General features: G+C 55.2%; 3 protein-coding genes and 1 long non-coding RNA gene across 35 annotated transcripts in view; 2 read left to right on the top strand and 2 right to left on the bottom strand.

The window, feature by feature from the left end:
• NOP14 (NOP14 nucleolar protein) overlaps positions 1-5496 on the top strand; it is a 30173-nt gene extending 24677 nt beyond the window's left edge. Inside the window, exons 16-18 of one of the 2 annotated variants that reach the window (XM_055245547.2) lie at positions 1189-1307; positions 1491-1646; positions 1902-5496. In XM_055245547.2, the coding sequence (XP_055101522.1) occupies positions 1189-1307; positions 1491-1646; positions 1902-2001 (375 nt within the window). In that variant the 3' untranslated portion in view covers positions 2002-5496. The remainder of the gene's footprint in view (positions 1-1188; positions 1308-1490; positions 1647-1901) is intronic. The other variant, XM_055245546.2, reaches the window with a different exon arrangement.
• On the bottom strand, positions 866-11557 carry LOC134732781 (uncharacterized). 2 transcript variants are annotated; one of them, XR_010116310.1, is made up of 3 exons: positions 11413-11557; positions 2043-3102; positions 866-1250 (listed from the first exon to the last, which is right to left on the bottom strand). It is a non-coding gene; the product is annotated as an uncharacterized lncRNA (long non-coding RNA). The 2 variants fall into 2 exon arrangements; XR_010116311.1 differs by having other exon boundaries at positions 866-1974; positions 3010-3102.
• Positions 11558-11608: 51 nt separating this feature from the next.
• On the top strand, positions 11609-15854 carry MFSD10 (major facilitator superfamily domain containing 10). Of its 6 annotated transcripts, XM_055245577.2 has the most exons (13): positions 11609-11731; positions 12450-12641; positions 12732-12828; positions 13188-13291; positions 13638-13796; positions 13883-14044; positions 14240-14348; positions 14440-14551; positions 14748-14856; positions 14946-15036; positions 15137-15184; positions 15261-15350; positions 15466-15854. In XM_055245577.2, the coding sequence occupies exons 1-13, from the start codon at positions 11612-11614 to the stop codon at positions 15579-15581; spliced, it is 1509 nt and encodes a 502-aa protein (XP_055101552.2). In that variant the 5' UTR covers positions 11609-11611; the 3' UTR covers positions 15582-15854. The 6 variants fall into 6 exon arrangements, with proteins under 6 accessions (XP_055101552.2, XP_063475777.1, XP_055101555.2 ...); XM_063619707.1 differs by lacking the exon at positions 13638-13796; XM_055245580.2 differs by lacking the exon at positions 14748-14856 and having other exon boundaries at positions 15466-15526.
• Positions 15855-16336: 482 nt separating this feature from the next.
• Positions 16337-23410, bottom strand: part of ADD1 (adducin 1) — a 92704-nt gene continuing 85630 nt past the window's right edge. For 19 of the 25 annotated variants that reach the window (XM_055245548.2, XM_055245549.2, XM_055245550.2 and 16 more), the window contains 2 exons: positions 20320-20418; positions 16337-18252 (listed from right to left, as the gene is read on the bottom strand). In XM_055245548.2, coding sequence (XP_055101523.1) covers positions 17900-18252; positions 20320-20418 — 452 coding nt within the window. In that variant the 3' untranslated portion in view covers positions 16337-17899. Of the gene's footprint in view, positions 18253-19757; positions 19795-20319; positions 20419-23410 lie in introns of all 25 variants that reach the window. The other 6 variants (XM_055245554.2, XM_055245555.2, XM_055245556.2 and 3 more) reach the window with 2 other exon arrangements.

Raw genomic sequence — 23410 nt, 5'->3', positions numbered from 1 at the left:
GCATCTCAGGCGGTAGCTGGGAACTGTCGCCTTGTGTGCTGCCTCCAAGAGGCTGCACAGAGGGTGCACCAGCGCCCAGGGGTCAGCCCCTGCCAGGCCTGGATAGTCAGCTCTGAGGTGCGCTCTGCAGTCCCGGTGGGTTTTCCAAGGATGGTCTCACTATCCTGCAGAAGGTGACAGGAAGCCCCAAGGGACAGTCTCAGCTGGACCCAAGAACAAGTCTTTGATGGCACATCCTGTCCTCTACAGGCCGCTCCAAATTCACCTATGGCCTACCCGCCTCCCTGCCTTTCACCCTGACCCTGACAGGCTGAACCCTGCATCCGCTTCCTGCTTGACATGGCTGTGGCTTGTGCCTTTCATCCTGCCCCAACCCTGCCCCTCGTTGGCCCGCACCAGCCCAGGATGCTGCTGGAGCCGAAGGCATCAGTGCCATGTCCGCAGCTACCCCACAGGGATGCCCCGCACCACCAGCACAGCCCTGGGCTGCCTCATGCCTTCCCCTCACGCACTCCAGCCTCCTCGCAGGCCTGGCTCTGTCTCTGGAGTAGTTGTTCTCTGCACCTGGAACTCCCCACAGCCATGCTGCTCACGCCCACACCCTTGGGAAGCCAGGCCTTCCCTGGCCCACACTGTGCCACGCTCTGTGTCTTGTCTGTGGTGCTGACCCCCGGGCACATTACACCATCCTTGTCTCTGCCCCACTAGGATGAGAGTTCCATGAGGACAGCAACTCGGCCCGTTCCCGGCCAGGTCCCTGGAGCATAGAGCAGACAAGCTAGCTATCACAGACTCCCGTCGCCTGGTCAAAGGCTGATGAGGATGAGATGTGAGCCCCGCCCCTTATCCTGTATCCACTTCCTGCTGATGTGGCTGTGGCTTGTGCCTTTTATTTAAAAGAATTTGGGTTGGCCTGGCTGCGGGGCATAACAGGGCTCGTGGTCTAGGTAGACTGGGCCAGTCAGGCCCTTGAGTTTGGTCTCCATGGAGACGAGGCATTCCGGCACTCAGCAGCCACAGCCTTGGCTTCCCCCCCAGCCCACTGGTAGGTGCACAGCAAGGGCACCATCCTGCTGCGGGGAGCTCGCAGTACTGTCCTCACGCTGCCTTGACACCGCAGAACCTGTGCGTGGAGCTCAGGGCACGCAGCAGGTGAGTCATCGCAGTCAGAGATTTCGTGTTTTTCAGGAGCTGTGTCAGAGCACACTGACCGAAATGGAAAGCCAGAAGCAGCTCTGCCGGCCGCTGACCTGTGAGAAGAGCAAGCCCGTCCCACTGAAGCTTTTCACGCCCCGGCTGGTCAAAGTGTGGGTGTTGGCAGCATCTCCCTGGGAGGCCGGGGCTGTGGGCTCAGTGGGAGCTGACGGGGGGCGTCTGCCAGTTCTGCAGTTGAGCAGATGACTACGGAGTGAAGCCACACTCCCAAGCAGGCTCTGGCTGAGAGGTGGGGACAGACTCTTGCTTCCTTAACAGTGGCTTTCTGATCGTAGCCTCGAGTTTGGAAGAAAACAAGGCAGTAGTAAGGAGGAACAGGAAAGGAAGAGGCTGATCCACAAACACAAGCGTGAATTTAAAGGGGCCGTTCGAGAAATCCGCAAGGACAATCAGTTCCTGGCGAGGATGCAACTCTCAGAAATCATGGAACGGTGAGGGGGACGTGTGCGCTCGACACGATTGTGGTGTCACTCAGCTTTGGTGCCGTCTGGCCCTGGGCAGAGCACCAGGCACCTGGCATCCCACAGCCTTGGCTCTGGCTGGGGATTGGAGCCAGGCAGGTTCGCTTCCCCGTTTGAACTGAACGTGGCCACGGTGGCTAATGTGGTTCTGATGTGGGAGAGAGAGGGCAAGGCGCTCCCCAAGAACTAATCCACAAATGGGCGCTTGCCTTTTGTTTCTTTCAGGGATGCGGAAAGAAAGCGGAAAGTAAAGCAGCTTTTTAACAGCCTGGCCACACAGGAAGGCGAATGGAAGGCTCTGAAGAGGAAGAAGTTCAAAAAATAAATTACACTTTATAAATTAGGCAAGGAAATACTGGACATTACCTCACATCTGCAATTCCAACCCTCTGGGAGGCCAAGGCAGGGAGATTGCTTCAGCCCAGGAGTTCAAGACCAGCCTGGGCAACACAGGAAGACCCTGTCTCTACCAAAAAAATATAAAAATTAGCCAAGTGTGGTGGCACACACCTGTAGTCCCAACTACTCGGGAGGCTGAAGCAGGAGGACTGCTTGAGCTGAGTCGAAGGTTACAGTGAGCCATGATTGAGCCACTGCACTCCAGCCTCGGCCACAGTGCGACACCGTGTCACTTACTTAAAAAAATTTTTTTTTGAGACGGAGTTTTGCTCTTGTTGCTCGGGCTGGAGTGCAATGGCGCAACCTCCACCTCCTGGGTTCAAGCGATTTTCCTGCCTCAGCCTCCCGAGTAGCTGGGATTACAGGCATGTGCCACCATGCCCAGCTAATTTTGTATTTTTAGTAGAGACGGGGTTTCTCCATGTTGGTCAGGTTGGTCTCGAACTCCCGACCTCAGGTAATCCACCTGCCTTGGCCTCCCAAAGTGCTGGGATTATAGGTGTGAGCCACAGCACCCAGCCAAAAAAGTAATTTTTTTTTTTAATCTGTAATGTTGGTGTGATTCCAACCTCCAGCTCCCCGCCCCCCCCCCCCACCCCCACCCTGCCTTCGGTTTTGTTCCTGTTAAAACATCTCCTGATGAAATAGAATGAATCCTGAAATGCTGCTCTGGGATCGGGAATGGTCTGCGTGATGTCAGCTGCAACTGGTTCACTGCATCTGGACAGGTCTCATGGTGACTGGGGATTCTGGCCAGTGTAATTTCTGTCAACCACAGATGTTTGCCTTCATGTGTAGAATTTAGACTGCTGTTATGCAAATTATATTTTCAATTATAAATGAAACAAGTTTGCGGATAGCTTAGAAATCGGAGAAGGGAAACCATCCACAGTCCCTCTGCTGGAACAGCCACAGTTGGCCTTGTCCTACTTACGTCCTTCAGCGGATGCTTCTGGGTGCTGGGGTCCTCCATTCAGGACACTGCACTGTGGGAGGTTGGAGGAGCCTGGGTTGCGTCTGTGCCGACCTGGGATGCAGTTTCAGGTCAGAATCAGAAGATGTGCAAGTTACACATGAGACAGCTTTTTAAAGTGCTTTTCGCCTGTACTAATCAAGAGGGAGGTCAGCCCTCAGGTGTGCTGGACCCGGGAACTTCACAAGCTGGCCAGGGAGCCATATCCTGAACGCCACTGCCGCTTCCTCATGGTGCAAGGCTTGTTGGGACCTGCTACCTTGCTGAGGGCAGTGCTGAAGTAGGTTTCCCTGTACCAATGCAGTATGCAGTCTTGCAGGCCGAGGCATTCCCCAGGTGACAACGGAGCCCCTGCCGGGCTACAAGCCAGGGCAAACACGGAGCTTGTGTCCTTAGCCGGCATCCCAGGAAAGAAGCCCAGGGTCAAGTTCACACCTCATGAGACCACACTGACCAGCCTGGCCCAGGCTGCCCTAGTACATGCATGAAGCATCGCTGAGGTCACACGTCTAGCCACGGTGATCACGGTGAGATGTGAGGATTAACCAGACTAGGACTGGGGAGTTGAGGAAGGTGACAAGGACCCGGTTCCGGCTTCTAATGGGGTGTGGGGTCTTTGAGCAAGGAAGAAGTTGCTGGGGAGAATGAGTCTGGCTTTGTTCTTGTTGGGAGGTGTTCAAGCCATGGCTGGACCAGAGCATGAGCCCTCCTCAGTGTGAGAGGCAGTTACTGCCGCGGTTGGGCTGCCTGATAGGCCTGGAGCTCAGAATGAGTCAGTCTCCCTCTGGAAAGCGCAAGATAGAGACAGCGCTGGTGGCAGCCAGGCTGAAGCCAGCAGCTTGAAGATAAGGCTCAGGCCCTGACGGGGGAATCTTACCCAGCCTCCCCAGATGGCCCAGAGACAGGTCTGGCAGGTGCACGGATCCACAAATCTAGAAGGGTCTGGGGTTGTCACATCCACCAACTAGGCTGGCTGTCTATATACACTTTGTCACTGTGTAGGCCCAGGATGCTGTTAACATCAACAGCTGCAGGATTTCACCCATCTACAAATTTTCTCTGCCACACGGCTACTGCCACTTTAATTCACCAAGCCAAGCCCTTGCACTCAGGACCCTGCCCCAACCCTCTTTGGCCAAGCAAAGAGGAAAAGAGAACAGGACAGAAAAAAAAGTGGGACCGGACCAGGCACCTGGCTCTCCGTTGAAGCCTTGCTATCCAATCCAGGACAGAAGGTGCCGGCAGCAAGCTGTGTGTCATGTCATTGAAGAGGGTGGGTGATACAGCTGGAAGGGTGGATAAAAGTGTAACTGCCCAATGCGTTCACCTTCCCTGTTACCTAGACAGCCAATTTATCAAGAAAGGGCATTTGCAACGGAGAAAAAGTAATTCACGCAGAGCTAGCTGTGTGGGAGACTGGAGTTTTATTATTACTCAGTCTCCCTGAGCATTTGGGGTTTGGAGTTTTTAAAGATAAGCGGGTGGGCGGGGGGCAGCCAGTGAGTCAGAAGTACCGATTGGTCGGTCAGAGATGAAATCTCTCGCACTGAGCCAGTTCCTGGGCGCCACAAGATCAGATGAGCCTGGGTGGTGCCAGCTGACCCATCAAGTACTGATCTGCGGCTTTACAATAGTGATGTTATCGCCAGGAGCAGTTTGGGGAGGGTCAGAACCCTGTAGCCTCTAGCCGCATGACTCCTCAACCATAGTTTCTAATCTTGTGGCTAATCTAGTCCCCAGGAAAGGTTTCTTTTGGGAAAGGGCTGTTACCATCTTTGTTTTAAACTAAGTTCCTCCCAAAGTTCAACCTACGCCCAGGAATAAACAAGGAGAGCATGGAGGTTAGAAGCAAGATGGAGTTGGTTGTCTCACTGGTCAAATTTTGCAATGGCAGTTTCATAGGGATGCCTGTCCTCTGGGGAAAAAGCTAGTAACAGGTTGTCTTTTTGGCTGCAGGTGGAAAACTGCATCTATTAGGCAGAGGTGGGGCTTTGTTCTTACCCACAATTGGAAGTTCTCTATGGTGTAAAGGCAGTGTGTGTGCCACCTGATTGCTTTCTGTCAGGCCTCTGAGCCCAAGCCAAGCCATTGCATCCCCTGTGACTTGCACGTATACATCCAGATGGCCTGAAGGAACTGAAGATCCACAAAGTGAAAATAGCCTTAACTGATGACATTCAACCATTGTTATTTGTTTCTGCCCCACCCTAACTGATCAATGTACTTTGTAATCTCCCCCACCCTTAAGAAGTTTCTTTGTAATTCTCCCCACCCTTGAGAATGTACTTTGTGAGATCCACCCCTGCTGGCAAAACATTGCTCTTAACTTCACCAACTATCCCAAAACCTATAAGAGCTAATAATAATCCACTACGCTTCACTGACTCTGTTTTCCGACTCGGCCCGCCTGCACCCAGGTGAAATAAACAGCCATGTTGCTCACACAAAGCCTGTTTGGTGGTCTCTTCACACGGGCGCGCATGAAATTTGGTGCTGTGACTCAGATCGGGGGACCTCCCTTGGGAGATCAATCCCCTGTCCTCTTGCTCTTTGCTCCGTGAGAAAGATCCACCTACGACCTCAGGTCCTCAGACCAACCAGCCCAAGAAACAGCTCACCAATTTTAAATCCGGTAAGCGGCGTCTTACTCTCTTCTCCAACTTCCCTCACTATCCCTCAACTGCTTTCTCCTTTCAATCGTGGCGCCACACTTCAATCTCTCCCTTCTCTTAATTTCAGTTCCTTTCATTTTCTGGTAGAGACAAAGGAGACACGTTTTATCCATGGACTCAAAAGTCCGGTGCCAGTCACGGACTGGGAAGGCAGCCTTCCCTTGGTGTTTAACCATTACAGGGATGCCTCTCTGATTATTCACCCACGTTTCAAAGTTGTCAGACCATGCAGGGACGGCCTGCCTTGGTCCTTCACCCTTAGCAGCAAGTTCCGCTTTTCTGGGGGAGGGGCAAGTACCCCAATCCCTTCTCTCCGTGTCTCTACCTTCTCCACCTTTCTGGGGTGCAAGAAACACCCAACCCCTTCTCCTTCACCCTTAGCGGCAAGTCCCGCTTTTCTGGGGAAGGGGCAAGTACCCCAACCCCTTCTTCTCCTTGTCTCTACCCCTTCTCTGCTTTTCTAGGGGAGGGGCAAGTACCCCTCAACCCCTTCTCCTTCACCCTTAGTGGCAAGTCCCGCTTTTCTAGGGGGCAAGAACCCCCAATCCCCTATTTCCGTGCCCCAACCCCTTTCCCACTTTTCTGGAAGGTAAGAACCCCTTCCCTCCGTGTCTCTACTCTCTCTTCTCTCTGGGTTTGCCTCCTTCACTATGGGCAACCTTCCACCCTCCATTCCTCCTTCTTCTCCCTTAGCCTGTGTTCTCCAGAACTTAAAACCTCTTCAACTCACACCTGACCTAAAACCTAAATGCCTTATTTTCTTCTGCAATGCTGCTTGACCCCAATACAAACTCAACAATAGTTCCAAATAGCCAGAAAACAGCACTTTGAATGTTTCCATCCTGCAAGATCTAAATAATTCTTGTCATAAAATAGGCAAATGGTCTGAGGTGCCTGACGTCCAGGCATTCTTTTACACATCAGTCCCTTCCTAGTCTCTGTGCCCAATGCAACTCATCCCAAATCTTCTTTCTTTCCCTCCTGCCTGTCCCCTCAGTCCCAACCCCAAGCGTCGCTGAGTCTTTCTAATCTTACTTTTCTATAGACCCATCTGACCTCTCCCCTCCTCACCAGGCCGAGCTAGGTCCCAATTCTCAGCCTCCGCTCCTCCACCCTATAATCCTTGTATCACCTCCCCTCCTCACACCCAGTCCGGCTTACAGTTTCCTTCCGTGACTAGCCCTCCCCCACCTGCCCAGCAATTTATTCTTAAAAAGGTGGCTGGAGCTAAAGGCATAGTCAAGGTTAATGCTCCTTTTTCTTTATCCCAAATCAGATAGCGTTTAGGCTCTTTTTCATCAAATAAAAAAATCCAGCCCAGTTCATGGCTCGTTTGGCAGCAACCCTGAGATGCTTTACAGCCCTAGACCCTAAAAGGTCAAAAGTCCATCTTTATTCTCAATATACATTTTATTACCCAATCTGCTTGCGACATCAAATAAAACTCCAAAAATTAGAATCTGTCCCTCAAACCCCACAATAGGACTTAATTAACCTCACCTTCAAGGTGTACAATAACAGAAAAAAGTTGCAATTCCTTGCCTCCACTGTGAGACAAACCCCAGCCACACCTCCAGCACACAAGAACTTCCAAACGCCTGAACCGCAGCAGCCAGGCATTCCTCCAGAACCTCCTCCCCCAGGAGCTTGCTACACGTGCCGGAAATCTGGCCACTGGGCCCGCAGCCCAGGATTCCTCCTAAGCCGTGTCCCATCTGTGCGGGACCCCACTGGAAATCGGACTGTTCAACTCACCTGGCAGCCACTCCCAGAGCCCGTCGAACTCTGGCCCAAGGCTCTCTGACTGCTTCCTAGATCTTCTCAGCTTAGCGGCTGAAGACTGACACTGCCCGATCGCCTCGGAAGCCCCCTAAACCATCACGGATGCCAAGCGTCGGGTAACTCTCACAGTGGAAGGTAAGCCCATCCCCTTCTTAATCAATAGGAGGCTACCCACTCCGCATTACCTTCTTTTCAAGGGCCTGTTTCCCTTGCCTCCATAACTGTTGTGGGTATTGATGGCCAGGCTTCTAAGCCTCTTAAAACTCCCCAATTCTGGTGCCAACTTAGACAATACTCTTTTAAGCACTCCTTTTTAGTTATCCCCGCCTGCCCAGTTCCCTTATTAGGCCGAGACACTTTAACTAAATTATCTGCTTCCCTGACTATTCCTGGACTACAGCCACATCTCATTGCCACCCTTCTCCCCATCCCAAAGCCTCCTTCGCGTCTTCCTGTCATATCCCCCCACCTTAACCCACAAGTATGGGACATCTCTACTCCTTCCCTGGCAACCGATCACATACCTATTACCATCCCATTAAAACCTAATCACCCTTACCCCACTCAACACCAATATCCCATCCCACAGCACGCTTTAAAAGGATTAAAGCCTGTTGTCACTTGCCTGCTACAGCATGGGCTTCTAAAACCTATAAACTCTCCTTACAATTCCCCCATTTTACCTGTCCAAAAACCAGACAAAGCTTACAAGTTAGTTCAGAATCTGCACCTTATCAACCAAATCGTTTTGCCTATCCACCCCGTGGTGCCAAACCCATAAACTCTCCTATCCTCAATACCTCCCTCTACTACCCATTATTCTGTTCTGGATCTCAAACATGCTTTTTTACTATTCCTTTGCACCCTTCACACCAGCCTCTCTTTGCTTTCACTTTGACCCTACACCCATTAGGCTCAGCAAATTACCTGGGCTGTACTGCCACAAGGCTTCACAGACAGGCCCCATTACTTCAGTCAAGCCCAAATTTCATCCTCATCTGTTACCTATCTCGGCATAATTCTCATAAAAACACACGTGCTCTCCCTGCTGATCGTGTCTGATTAATCTCCCAAACCTCAATACCTTACAAAACAACAACTCCTTTCCTTCCTAGGCATGGTTGGTATGGTCAGAATTCTTACACAAGAGCCAGGACCACACCCTGTAGCCTTTCTGTGCAAACGACTTGACCTTACTGTTTTAGCCTAGCCCTCATGTCTGCGTGCAGCAGCTGCCGCTGCTTTAATACTTTTAGAGGCCCTAAAAATCACAAACTATGCTCAACTCACTCTCTACATTTCTCATAACTTCCAAAACCTATTTTCTTCCTCATACCTGACGCATATACTTCCTGCTCCCCGGCTCCTTCAGCTGTACTCACTCTTTGTTAAGTCCCACAATTACCATTGTTCCTGGCCCGGACTTCAATCCGGCCTCCCACATTATTCCTGATACCACAACTGACCCTCATGATTGTATCTCTCTGATCCACCTGGTATTCACCCCATGTCCGCATACTTCCTTCTTTCCTGTTCCTCACCCTGATCACGCTTGGTTTATTGATGGCAGTTCCACCAGGCCTAATCGCCACACACCAGCAAAGACAGGCTATGCTACAGTACAAGCCACTAGCCCGCCTCTTAGAACCTCTCATTTCCTTTCCATCGTGGAAATCTATCCTCAAGGAAATAACTTCTCAGTGTTCCATCTGCTATTCTACTACTCCTCAGGGATTATTCAGGCCCCCTCCCTTCCCTACACATCAGGCTTGAAGATTTGCCCCCACCCAAGACTGCCAAATTAGCTTTACTCAACATGCCCCTAGTCAGATAACTAAAATACCGCTTAGTCTAAGAAGACACTTTCACTAGATAAGTAGAGGCCTTTCCTACAGGGTCTGAGAAAGCCACCACAGTCATTTCTTCCCTTCTGTCAGACATAATTCCTCAGTTTAGCCTTTCCACCTCTATACAATCTGATAACAGACCAGCCTTTATTAGTCAAATCAGCCAAGCAGTTTTTCAGGCTCCTAGTATTCAGTGAAACCTTTATATCTCTTACGGTCCTCCGTCTTCAAGAAAAGTAGAACGGACTAAAGGTCTTTTAAAAACACACCTCACCAAGCTCAGCCACCAACTTAAAAAGGACTGGACAATACTTTTACTACTTTCCCTTCTCAGAAGTCAGACCTGTCCTCAGAATGCTACAAGGTACAGCCCATTTGAGCTCCTGTATAGACGCTCCTTTTTATTAGGCCCCCGTCTCATTCCAGACACCAGACCAACTTACACTGTGCCCAAAAAAAACCTGTCCTCCCTACTATCTTCTGTCTAGTCATATTCCTATTCACCGTTCTCAACTACTCATACATGCCCTGCTCTTCTTTACACTGCCGGTTTACACTGTTTCTCCAAGCCATCACAGTTGATACCTCCTGGTGCTATCCCCAAACTGCCACTCTAAACTCTTGTAGTAAATACATAATCTTTGCTGGCAGGACTATGCTGAATCTCCTTAGGCACTCTCTAATCAGATGTCCTAGGTCCTCCCAATTCTTAGACATTTTATACCTGTTTTTCTCCTTCTCTTATTCCATTTAGTTTCTCAATTCATCCAAAACCGTATCCAGGCCATCACCAATCATTCTATACAACAAATGTTTCTTCTGACATCCCCACAATATCACCCCTTACCACAAGACCTCCCTTCAGCTTAATCTCTCCCACTCTAGGTTTCCACGCCACCCCTAATCCCGCTTGAAGCAGCCCTGAGAAACATCACCCATTCTTTCTCCATACCACCCCCCAAAAATTTTCGCCACCCCAACACTTCAACACTATTTTATTTTTCTTATTAATATAAGAAGGCAGGAATGTCAGGCCTCTGAGCCCAAGCCCAGCCATCGCATCCCCTGTGACTTGCACGTATACACCCAGATGGCCTGAAGTAACTGAAGATCCACAAAAGTAAAATAGCCTTAACTGATGACATTCAACCATTGTGATTTGTTTCTGCCCCACCCTAAGTGATCAATGTACTTTGTAATCTCCCCCACCCTTAACAAGGTTCTTTGTAATTCTCCCCACCCTTGAGAATGTACTTTGTGAGATCCACCCCTGCCCACAAAACATTGCTCTTAACTTCACCAACTATCCCAAAACCTATAAGAACTAATGATAATCCATCTCCCTCAGCTGACTCTGTTTTCCGACTCGGCCCACCTGCACCCAGGTGAAATAAACAGCCATGTTGCTCACACAAAGCCTGTTTGGTGGTCTCTTCACACGGACGCGCATGAAACTTTCCCCATGTGTATCTGGTTGGGGTCGGCCACAAGAGAATCCGAAAGCAAGGTGGGAGGGGAGGGGGGAGCTGGCTACAGGCCAGGCGTTGGCGCGGTTCCCTGACTGCTCCAGCCAGGCCCAAAGCTTCTCCTGCCTAAAACTCCTCCTGCCCAGGAGGACCGTTTCCTCCAGCGTGGGTCAGGTGCTTCTGCGCCCGGAAAGAGCGCCAGCTCTTCCTTTGGGTGAACCAGGCAGGGAGCGGGGCTGCAGGCACAGGCCCAGGAGGCCAAAAAGGTGCCAACCGGGTCCTGTGGCTTTCAGTTGTCTCTGCCCACCCAATTCACACCATCTTTCCCCCTCAGCCGCTTGTCCTGGGACTTCAGGCTCAGCACCAAACGCAGCAAAAATAGCTGCACAGAGACAGCGGGGTCGGCTCACGCAGCCCGAGCAGAATGGCTGTGCTGCCGCCCCAGGCCCGCGGCCACCGCTGTATGTGTGGCAGGAGTCAGCCCCCCGGCGTGGGACCCCGAAGCCCGCGGTCCTTCCACGGGGAGGGCCAGGCCCGCAGGCGCAAAGGACGGGGGACAGGCTGCGCTGGCGCTCGACTGACGCCCCGCACACAAACCTCAGGCCCATGGGTCCGCTCCGCGGGGCAGGCGTCGTGGGCCCAAAGAGGCCAGGCCGGGAGTCTCGGCCTCGGGGTTACGCGGCGGCGGGCAGCTCTTCCGCTCCGGTCAGGGTGCTGCTAACCCTAAGCCAAGCAGCGAGCCACAGGACCGGCGAAAACCCCGACACTACCTCCGGCCGGAAGAGAACGTGCAGAGATGTCCGTCACTTCCGGGGGCGGGGCGTGGCTGGGCGTGGCCGTCCCGCCCCTGGCGGCGTGCCTGGCGCGGTGTTCCGCGTCTGTGCGATCGTCCATCCGGAGCGCGCCGCCGCGGCAGGTGCGGGGCAGGACGGGGGTGCGCGGGGTGGAGGGTGTAGGGGGCGCGCGGGGTGGGGGTGGGACAGGGGACGCGCGGGGTGGGGGAGACGGGACCGGGGGTACGCGGGGGTGGGGCGGGTGGGAGGTGCGCAGGGTCAGGGAGTAGGGGGCGCGCTGGGTGTGGGGCTGGATCAGCGGCGCACGGGGTGGGGGCGGGACCGGGGTTGCGCGGGGTGGGGGCGGGACCGGGACGCACGCGGGATGGCGGGGTGGGAGGCGCGCGGGGTTGGGGGTGCTCCCGCGTCCGGTGTGCACCCCATGGCCCTCGCCAGGGAGGCCGAGTTTGGGCCAGGGGCCGGAATCTCGGCGCGCGGGCTGGGGTTGGGGTTGGGATCCGGATCCCCCGCGGCTTCAAGTTTCCTCTCTCGCTGTTAAGAGGGCGTGGGAGGCGCGGCCGTGGGGCGAGGTGGGGCCAGGTCCGCGATGTGCTCACCCTGGTCCCTCGGGACCGTTGCCTTTGCGGTTGCGATTTGTTGTGCAACCCCCGAAGCTTGCGTTTCCTGCTGCGTGGGGTCGGGGCGGGGGCATCGCGCAGACCAGAACGGCCCCTGCGTCGGTATGCCGGAGCCCCTGCCATCAGCGCCTTTAGGGTGCTCGCCGGCTGTCGGGTGTGGGGGCATGGCAGGCCCTGGAGGACTCGGCTTCCCCGCTCACCCGACCCGCCGCACCCCAACCAGGCCAGGTCAGAGCAGCCCACCATGGGATGGGGAGGGGGTGGAGGCTGCACCCCGCGCCCACCCATCCACCAGCAACCGCCGGAGCGCCGCGTGGTCACCATTGTCTTCCTCGGCCTCCTGCTTGACCTCCTGGCCTTCACGCTGCTGCTGCCCCTGCTGCCCGGGCTGTTGGAGAGCCACGGCCGTGCCCACGTGAGTCCTTGCCCTGTGGCCCACAGTGCCCCCTGCCCCCCGGGGCCCATCAGACCTCCCCAGTCCTTATCGTGCCTCCTCATCCCCTAGGACCCCCTCTATGGCTCCTGGCAGGGCTGGGTGGACTGGTTTGCCACCGCCATCGGGATGCCAGTGGAGAAGAGGTACAACAGCGTCCTGTTCGGAGGTATGGCTGGCTCTGTGCCCTTGGCGGGCCCTCTACGGTCCTGTCTTTGGTAGACATGGTCCAGCCCAGGCCCCTCCCCAATTCTCGGTCCTTCCCTTCCCGCTCCCTGGGCTGGCATCAGTCTGGTGCCCTTGCCCACACGTCCTGGCCTCTGGGCATGATCCCTTGCCTCCGCGTGTCATGTTCAGATCCTTCCTCATCTCTCCGTTGGGGCTCCCTCTGCTCAAGGGTCATGGTCTGTGAGTGTAGGGCCCAGCATGACTGGACCCTCAGGACAGGGCTGGACATTGGCCTTGAGGGCCCCGAGACCACAGCACGTGGTGCGAGGCAGCCCCATGATGGTGACATCTGTCTCTCAGGTCTCATTGGCTCGGCCTTCTCTGTCCTGCAGTTTCTGTGTGCGCCACTCACTGGGGCCACCTCTGACTGCTTGGGGAGGCGCCCGGTGATGCTGCTGTGCCTGGTATGTCCCTGGGCCTGGGTGCCCATGGGGAAGCCTCCTCCCACCCAACCAGTAGCCCCATGGGGTTAGGTGGGGACAGGGAGGTGGCTGTGGGCCCCTCATGGCCACTGGTTGGCCCTCATCACATCCTGGAGAGGGTTCTCTGAGGGATCAGTGGCTCCTGTTGCAGAGCCAGGCTTTCAAGGAGCTGATCCTGGCCCCTAGGAAGGCATTGAGAACACAAGTGGCCCTCAGATGCTTCGAAATAGGGCAAGGTTGAGGGGTGTTGCCTGGGTTGCCAAGCCCTACTCTGAGCCACTCCTGGCCTTGTGACCACCCCTGCCCCTTGGCCCCTGCCCCTGGGCAGATGGGTGTGGCCACCTCATATGCAGTCTGGGCCACCTCTCGGAGCTTTGCGGCCTTCCTGGCCTCCAGGCTGATTGGGGGCATCAGCAAAGGGAACGTCAGCCTCTCCACGGCCATCGTTGCTGACCTGGGCTCGCCTCTGGCCCGAAGTCAAGGCATGGTAAATGCACAGGCTGGGCCTCTGGGGTCCCGGTGGGGACTTCCGGGCCTGGGTCTCCCTGTGCAGCTCAGGTGGTCTTTCCCTAGGCGGTCATTGGGGTGGCCTTCTCACTGGGCTTCACCCTGGGCCCTATGCTCGGAGCCTCCCTGCCCCTGGAAATGGCACCCTGGTTTGCCCTGCTCTTCGCAGCCTCCGACCTGCTGTTCATCTTCTGCTTCCTGCCAGAGACGCTGCCCCTGGAGAAACGGGTAGGGCTGCGGTCTGGGACCCACAGGCCCAGGGGCTGGGGGCTACATCCGTAGCGATGTAAAGTGCCCCGTGTGCCAGCCCCAGATGCCAGGGAGGCTGGGCCACTCTCTTGGTGTTGGGGCCCATGAGGCCACAGTCCCTGGGTTGCCAGGCCAGCAGCCGCTCCTGCAGGCTCTCCAATCCCATCCCCACAGGCGCCCTCTATCGCCCTGGGGTTCCATGATGCAGCCGATCTGCTCAGCCCCCTGGCCCTGCTGCGCTTCTCGGCTGTCGCTCGTGGCCAGGACCCACCCTCTGGAGACAGTAAGGACTTGACCAACCCCAGTGTGGAGCCTGCTCTCCCTTGGGCTTCCCTGCTGTGGTCGCCTTCTCAGCGCGCTCCACCTCTCCCCAGGGCTCAGCAGCCTGCGCCGCCTGGGCCTCGTCTACTTCCTCTACCTCTTCCTGTTCTCGGGCCTGGAGTACACGCTGAGCTTCCTCACACACCAGCGCTTCCAGTTCAGTAGGTGGGTCCCCATCTGGGGACGGCCTGCTGTCTCCCTGAAATAACGCCCCTGCTTCAGGGATGACCCCTTCCAACCCCCATCCCAGGAAGCCTTGGCAGCCACCCTCGCCCTGGCCCTGCCCTGGGTGGCCCTGCCCCGGGTGGCCCTGCCCCGGCTGCCCTGCCCAGGTGCCCTGCACTAACACACCTGCTCCCAGCCTACAGCAGGGGAAGATGTTTTTCCTCATCGGCCTCACCATGGCCACCATCCAGGGTGCCTATGCCCGGCGGATCCACCCTGGTGGGGAAGTTGCTGCCGTGAAGCGGGTAGGGGGCTCCTTCCAAAGCGGGTGGCAGGCAGTCCCCTGAGCCCTGCAGGGCACGGGCTGTGCTGAGGCTGCCGTACCCACCTGCAGGCCCTCCTGCTGCTGGTGCCTGCCTTCCTCCTCATCGGCTGGGGACGTTCTCTGCCTGTGCTGGGCCTGGGGCTGCTGCTCTACTCCTTTGGTGAGTGGCCCTGCCCCGGCAGGGGATCCGATGGGCAGCAGGGGCTGGGTGATGCGCCCTCCCCTGGGCTGACGGGCACCTCCTCGATGTCTCCCACCAGCCGCCGCCGTTGTGGTGCCCTGCCTGTCCTCCGTGGTCGCTGGCTATGGTGAGCGCCCTTCCCTCGGCCGAAGCCACCTGAGCGGGAGAAGGGCACTGGTTCCTGACTGCGCCTCTCCCCACAGGCTCACCAGGGCAGAAGGGCACGGTCATGGGTACACTGCGCAGCCTAGGCGCTCTGGCCAGGGCCGCGGGGCCCCTGGTGGCTGCTTCAGGTGAGGGCGCGGGATGGTGCTGGGGCAGGCTCGGGGCCAAGCATCTGCCCTCGCCTCCCCATTGCCAGCCCCCTCGGGGCCTGGATGACGCCGCCATCTCTCCGTCTCTCCGCAGTGTACTGGCTGGCCGGGGCCCAGGCCTGCTTCACCACGTGGTCCGGGCTGTTTTTGCTCCCCTTCTTCCTCCTGCAGAAGCTGAGTTATCCAGCACAGACGCTCAAGGCTGAGTAGCTGAGCCACTGTACCCAGGCTGTGGGCACCAGGCAGAGAGTGGGAGCCTAGGTCAGGCCCCTGCCCACTGCCTGACCCCCCCTCCTTCCCAGTCCAGGGAGACCCTGTGGGTGGGGGCCGGCCCCTCAGCAGGAAGCTCAGGCAGCTCCCCCAGACTCACTCCTTCAATGACTCCAAGCTGCAGCACTCCAAGGCTGTCAGGGTTTCTGTTTGTTTTTTAAACTATGCACCAGGTTTCTGATGATGAAATAAAGCACCTGTTTTATACCAAAAGTGCCTTTCGCCATATATAGCCGTGCCTCTACCCACACCAGGAGAGGCAGCTAGAGCTGAATGAATGGCTCCACTGACCAGAAGGGTCCAAGGCTCTTCAAGACCCTCAGTTTCCCCCTCTGCACAGTGGCAGCCTGGGGACTCAGGCAGGCCCCTCCAAGGCTGGGGTCAGCCCTGGCCAGGTGGTATCTGGCAGTGTGCCCCGCACCCTGGCAGGATGTCCCTAGCACAGAGCCCTCCCCATCAAACATGAGCACACAGTGACAGTGAGAGTGGGACCATGGGGACAAGGACAGGCCAGCAGTTCCCTGGACACCCTGAGTTCCCGTGGGGAGGCACAAGAGGAGTGCTGGGTGGGACGTCTTCCCGCACGCATGGCTGCAGGTGATATTTTATCAAGACGTGAACATTTGGAGGTCTCCTTTCGGCACATGAGACAAACGTGGGAACAAAGAAATTAAAATATAAAGCTGCTTCCCAGATTTAGACAAGGAAATTGCTGAAAGAATTTTATTTGTGAGTAAAACATGTTACACTGGAGAAAGGACATTCAGGACCTGTCCTCCCAAGTCGGTGTCCATATATGCAACTATATTTCATGTTGTAATACAAAGGATTAAACTACAAAAGTGAAAATTAAAAGTCATTGCATATGTGGGGTAAAGGAAGGGATAAAAGGGGATAAAGGAAGAGTCCACAGTTAAGGACTTTTCATTCTGCCTTGGCAACAAAACGACACAGAAGAGAAGCAGCACGCTTGCCCGCGTAGCAGGCCCTGCGGCTCAGAGGAAGCTCGAAGCGGTGGTCAGTGCCATGCAGCAGCCTGGTTCTCGCTTGGCCGTCCAATCAGTGGGATCTGAGGTGGCTCGGCCCATCATGCCCAGGATGTGAGCCCACATCTGGCACCAGCTCTACCAGGGGCCTGTTGGGCCCACACAAGCTTGCCTGCACCTAGTCAGGCTGGTGCCAGGCAGCTCCTGAAATGGGTCACCCTCCAGTTCCTGCTCAGCAGCTCTGAGCCCTTTTCCAGCCTCTTGCAGGGAAGTAAAAACAACAGTATCTGCCAAGGAGCACACGTCTCCGGCTCCATCAATGACGGCGATGTCGAGGGGCCGCGGGGCCACCCTCCACCTCGAGTTACCTTTTATCACAACTAGGGCATCTTTCTGGCTGAGTTAAAGTGAGAACAGATACCCTGAAACCTCCCCCCAATAAGTGAAAAGTGCTCTACTGTGGGGTCTGGAAAGAAAAAAGCAAAAAGCAGCCTATTTACGTTCACAGTCAAAAAATGTAAGCTAAATTGTAAACCTGCTCAAAGAAAATTCTAGAAAGGACTCTTCCCCTCCTGATACACCTTCCCTATGACAGGAATCCAGAGACCCAAGTGGAAAGAAACTGAGCTCCTGAATCTGATTCTGGTCGAGGGAGCATCGGTCAGACATGCATAGCATCGCGTTGGGTGCACACAGGCCCATCTGCTGCTGGGGTCTCCTGCCCAGCATCTGGCCCAGACCTGCCTCTTCAAGGCCGCTGGTGGGCACACGAGTGTTTTCACGGGACCAAGGCTTTGTATATAGATTTAAGTGAGATCACTGAGCAGAGAGAATGCCACATGAAGCCAGGAGTCTGAGTCCGTCACCTGAGACTTTAGGGTGGAGGGGAAGCCAAGCAGAGACAGAATGTGGCGATTTCACGACAGGAGGGACAGCAGGAAAGGTCCAGGCTCAGGAGGGTGATGTGCAGCCAAAGCTGCAGAAGCCTTCAGTACCTTCCAGCCAGGACCATGACTTAGTGCCTCCCACCTGTGGGGAGAGCACGTCTCCCCCAGAAGCTGAGGCTGAGAGGACAAGGAGCAGGGTGGGGGTGGGGCTGCTGAGCACACATTGGGTCAGCCCGGGGCTACATGGGGCTGGTCACGTGAGGGGACCTCTAGGCAGAGAGCTTGGCTTTTTGCATTCCATTACACAAGGACAGGGCACAGACACGGCCGGGGACGCTGGCAGAGCCAGGGTCGCTCCCGACAGGACAGTGTTAGCGCAGGGCCTTCAGGAGTCACTCTTCTTCTTGCTCTTCTTCAGAAAGGACGGGGTACGGAACTTCTTCTTCTTTTTGGACGGGGACTTGCCTGGAGACCCATCGCTGCCAGGGTCTGCGGCGGCCCCCTCCTCGGCAGCTGAGGGAGCAGCCTCTTCAGCCGCCGGGGCTGGATCTGGGGCTGGCTCGGGGCTGGCCTCAGTAGGGGCCTCAGTGGGGCTTGGGGGTCTACGGGCTTCCTCCTCCTTCTCTAACATTGTGAAGCCGAGTGTTTCGGAAGGTTCATCAGGGGACAGATCGGGGAGAGTTGGCTTAAAGGTGGCGGCATCACTGTCATCTCCAGTAGTTGGCTCCGGCACAAGGTCTAGTGGGTGAGGTGAGAGATGGGATTAAGGGTTCCTGCCCAGATCTCAAAAGGCAGCTTGAGATGGGGGAGCCCCACACAGGAAACTGCCATTTTATTTTAGTCTACAGATTTTTACCAAGACAAGAAACTTAAAATATGGTCTACTCTACTGTGCGGCTGGATGGAGCTAATATCACAAAATACAGACTCGGTCTCGGGGTAGTTTTTAGCTCCTTCTGGTGGGCAGTGTGCTGACAACACCAGACTCCGTCCCAGGCCTGGGTCCCCCCGCCAGAAAGACAGACTGCAGCACAAGCTGAGGACTAAAGGAGCAACGTCCCGCTTTCATTATGTGACGAGAAGTCTGCCCTGTCACCCTAAGGGCATGTACTAGTAGTCTTGAAATTAAGCCTAAATTTGGGTCTACAACACCTGGTCTCCCCCAAAACAGCCAGTAGAAAATCGTGCGTAACTCCCACAGCACGTTGTGTGACGTCAACATCCAAAAGAACAAAGCCGTTTAGGCTGGAAGTTAATTAAAAGGAAAGAGATGGCTTGTAAGGCAAGGAGTGGGGGCAAAAACTCCACCCAGCATCAGGAGTGGCCATCTGTGAAGGAGCACAGCAGCCCTGAGGACACAGCCTGGGGACACCTTCCTTCCGCTTACCCGGGCACCCGCTTTGTCCATTCGTAAACAGCCTACAAAGTTACCAGCAACTGACAGGTTAGGCACCACAAGCTGTTTAGTGTTTAAAAATCAAGCCACACCTCAGGGCCAGGGGAGTCAGCTGAGTGGTTAGGAGCAGCACAGGAGGCCCAGGCCCCAAACTCTCAGTGCTTTACCTTTGGGAAGCTGGAAGCACCCCCACCCTGCCAGCTGCCCCAGGCTAATTCCAGGCCACGCTTCATGAGGACCAGGAGAGGGCTATGGGCACACAGGCACTGCTCCCCCTGAGGAGGTGGGGCCCACTCTGCTGGGCACAGTGTGGCTGATGCTAAGACGGAGGCTGCCCCAGGGCACTCGCTCTGGAGAGCTGCCATCATCTGAGTGAACATCACACTGCTTTACAAGGGTCCAATATCCGCTCCTCTGCCCACCTCCTTTGGACCAGCTTCAGCAAAGGTCCAAGGCAATCTGACCCCACACAGCAGGTGGCAGAACCCCACCCTGTCTGAACCGAGGCTGCACTTACATCTGATCCAGTGTGGTAAAACCCTCCCAGCAAGTAATCCAAAGAGACCCTCAAAGGCCGGAGGTAAGAACTCCTGAGGCCCAGAGTGCTCCCGTGGCACCTAGGTGTGTGGAGGCCCTGATGGAGGCATCCGCTGCCACTGAAGGCAGCACAGCGCTCAGGTGACTGAGCCACTTCCAGGAAGGCCTCCAAGGGACTGGGTACAAAAAAGGGGGGCTTCTGTTTTTATTTTAAATAAACAGAAAACGAAACTTAATAAACAACAAAGAAGCAGGAGAATGAGGCAAAGCACAGGGCACCGGTGGAGAGCGGAGGCAGCGCGGTACTTACTAGGGTAACAGGTACTCTCTAGCGCATCCGTCTCCTGCTTGTGACGCAGCCACAGGAAGAAAAAAGCACAAGGAGAGAATCTATGCATTCAGTCACAGCCATCAGTTACAGAAGAAGAAAGGCAGGGCCACGGGCTTCACGAGAGACATGGATGTACGAGACCGAGGGACAGACACCCGGGATCACACACCACAGACACACGGTGGCTGAGAGGCAGCCGGCGTGTGGCTCACACAGCGGAGGGCACCTCCGGAGGTGGGATCTGCATGACAACATGGCACGAGGAGTGTGCGAGCAATGGGCAACGTGGACACCAGCAACCACGGTGGGTTCCGACCCCCGAGGCCGGCCTTCCTACCTGGTCACAGCTCACATACAAATCTGTTTTGCCTGGAGTTACCCAGGACAGAACCAATACAGGAGGAGAAAGGTGTCACGTCCTGGCGCTGATGCAAGCACACACTTCTGTGTTGGTGTTAACACAACTCCCGCCACATTCTGCCACAGCGCGCACGAGCCGTGCACCCTCCCACAGTGGCGGCCGCTGTCACCCTGAGCTCACCTTCCTCCAGCTTGATGGGAGTGCTGGGAGGTGGGTGGGGGACCGCAGGCTGGTCTGGAGGACTCTTTTCTTTCTGTTCTCTAGCCTCGTCCAGATTCTCTGCAGAGAAGCAAGAAGGATATGGTAGGAGCTGTGGACGCCACGCCATGAGCCTTCACCCGCCTCCGTGGCAGATGGGGCAGCCCGCTCAGCCGCCCTCTGAGAAGGCAGGGCTCTCTCAACCCTTTCCCTGATCCTCTCCAAGAGAGGATAAAGGAAGCTGTGACCTGGGTGTTGACTGATGCGAATTTCAGAGAAACTTAACCAACTTCAGATACAAAACTTATTTCTATTCTTATTCCAAAGAGAATCTGCCAGAGCCACCTGTGATGGACTTGAATGGCATGCCCTGGCCTGTCCCCCGCTGTCCTGTGCGAGTAGGGACCCCTCCCTCCCTGCCTTCTCCCTGCTGAGCAGGTGGCTGAGGGTCCTCAACCCACTCACCACCTCAAGGGACATCACATGAGCATTATTTTGGTTTTAATTCTGTGGTAGGGCATTTTATCCCAATAATTTAAACTGGGCAACTGTAATGCGTATTTTTACTTTTTAAAGTGAAAAATGCTAATAAGAACCAGAGGAAAAAATGCAGGAACTAGGATCCTGGATATAGAAAAGGATTCCAAGTCTACTTCTCATTTTGGGGAAAATATGGACCAAGACTATTCTAACTCCTTCCATCTCTGTATTTCAGAAGTTTAGACTAATAGCTTAGGATCAGCAGGTCCATATTTTGAACAAGCAGCTGTCATCACCCTTCTGAGCTCCCAGGGCCTCTGCTCCCACCCTAACAGCTGGCTCGCCTCCCCAAGTACCACACTGGCAGCTACCTTCCAGAAGCCAGGCGTCCATAAAAAGGCCGGCATACCACCTAGCTGAGTGAGCATATAGCCTCAACCAGGAAAAGGTGCTGACCTCTGGCAGCCAGACTGCATTTTACCTGTGGCACACACTCCCCTCAGCCCACGCCAAGGGCTAGATCAGACCTCCTGTGGGTTCTCCTGCTGACAGCTCTGTGATCACAGAGCATGGCCAGAGCCTGTCCCCATCCACTCAGCTGCCATCACAGCCCTGCTGAAGGAGCCTCACACATCGGGGGAAACTCCAGGTATCTTGTTTGACTTAAAAACAATCCAGGTTACTCAGATCCCAGGAGACCCCAAAGGGCAGACACAGGTCTGTATACATGTGCACAGAAACTAGGATTAGGCCACATGACCCACAGCTCAAGCTGACTACCTCTAGTTCTCGCTCTAAGGCAGGTAATTACAGCAATGGCTCAGACAAAGCTTCACTGGAGGGAGACAACCAGCAGCAGGGCCCGGCGTGTGGTGGCCTGAATAGTAAATAGCGGGGTAACACTGAAACACAACCCAGCACCTCAAATTTCAGTAGCAACTACGTAATGCAGTGGCTGGTCTAGAACAAGACAAAAACCGGTTAAGAGGTCCTCTTGGGAGGAGTGCCTAGATCCCAGGGTGACTACGGCCCAGGAGGGCAACAGTCAGTCCCACACACCGAGTTGGCTCCAGCAAGGCTGACCCCGGAGGACTGAGAAGCACACTGAGGTTTCAGTAAAAACCTGAGTTGGAGCTTACGGCCCTGAGGATGCTGGCGGGAGCCTCCTGGCAGGGGTCCCTGTGCCCCTGGTTCTTCTTCGTGCCAGCACCAAGGCTGCTCAGAGCCTAGTGGACAAGAGAGCTGGTAGCAGGGAGCCTGGGGGAAAAGCAGCTGATCCCCAAAAGCCCTCAAGGAAGAGGCTTTGGAGACCTGCTTCTCTCGTTAGTTCTCAACATTTCCTTTTCAAAGCCTGACATTTGAAACCACCTGCTCCATGAGGGTCTCAAACCTGAGCCGCTTATTTTTATTCATTGTAAGACTGCCCCATCTTTGACAAAAACACGACTGCCTTTGTCAGCAAGCTACCAAGAGAAGTACAGGCTGCACCAGCCAGTCCTGATGGGACCTGGGCACATGCCAGGGCAGTCAGCATTTTCACCCTCAGGCCTGTGACCACACCTGCACAGGAAACCCTCAAGGTTTATGGAGAAAGAGAGTTTCTGTCAGAAACCCCACGCCCTATACACAAGCACGGTAAGGACATTCAGAGCGTCCCCCTGCACAGAGGCCGGGGCTGACTGCTGTGACCAAAGACTCAGTGAGGAAGGCAGTGCGCTTCTGTCCAAATCAGGACTCGGCCACGCACAACCTCGTTCTTGGGAGCCGCCCTGTCTGAGCTCCCTATTCCTCTGCTCCAACTGGGGGAAAATGACCTACCTCTCAGGGTTACTTTGAGAATGAGATGAGATGTATGCAGAATAGCACTGGGCATGTGCCCGGCACAATGACTGCTCAGCAACGGTGAGTGTTAATGAATCAAACCAAGTAAAGGAGGTCTCTCCCCAGTGAAGCCTCAACAGACAGAAATACTGTGTTCATAAAGAGACAAATGCCAGGGTGACTGGCAACATGGCCGAACAGGAACAGCTCTGGTCTGCAGCTCCCAGTGAGATCAACGCAGAAGGTAGATGATTTCTGCATTTCCAACTGAGGTACCTGGCTTATCTCACTGGGACCAGTTAGACAGTGGGTGCAGCCCACAGAGGGCGAGCCGAAGCAGGGTGGGGTGTTACCTCACCCAGGAAGTGCAAGGAGTCGGGGAACTCCCTCCTCTAGCCAAGGGAAGCCGTGAGGGACTGTGCCTTGAGAAACGGTGCATTCCGGCTCAGATACTATGCTTTTCCCTTGGTCTTTGCAATCCACAGACCAGGAAATTCCCTTGGCTGCCTACACCACCAGGACCCTGGGTTTCAAGCACAAAACTGTGCAGCCATTTCGGCAGACACTGAGCTAGCTGCAGGAGTTTTTTTTGATACCCCAGTGGCGCCTGGAATGCCAGCAAGACAGAACCCTTCACACCCCTGGAAAGGGGGCTGAAGCCAGGGAGCCAAGTGGCCTAGCTCAGCAGATCCCACCCCCATGGAGCCCAGCAAGCTAAGATCCACTGGCTTGAACTTCTTGCTGCCAGCACAGCAGTCTGAAGTTGACCTGG

The sequence above is a fragment of the Symphalangus syndactylus genome, chromosome 16 (assembly GCF_028878055.3).
Source record: "Symphalangus syndactylus isolate Jambi chromosome 16, NHGRI_mSymSyn1-v2.1_pri, whole genome shotgun sequence".
NCBI classification, from domain to species: Eukaryota; Metazoa; Chordata; class Mammalia; order Primates; family Hylobatidae; genus Symphalangus; species Symphalangus syndactylus.
This window is presented reverse-complemented; position numbering and strand designations above follow the sequence as displayed.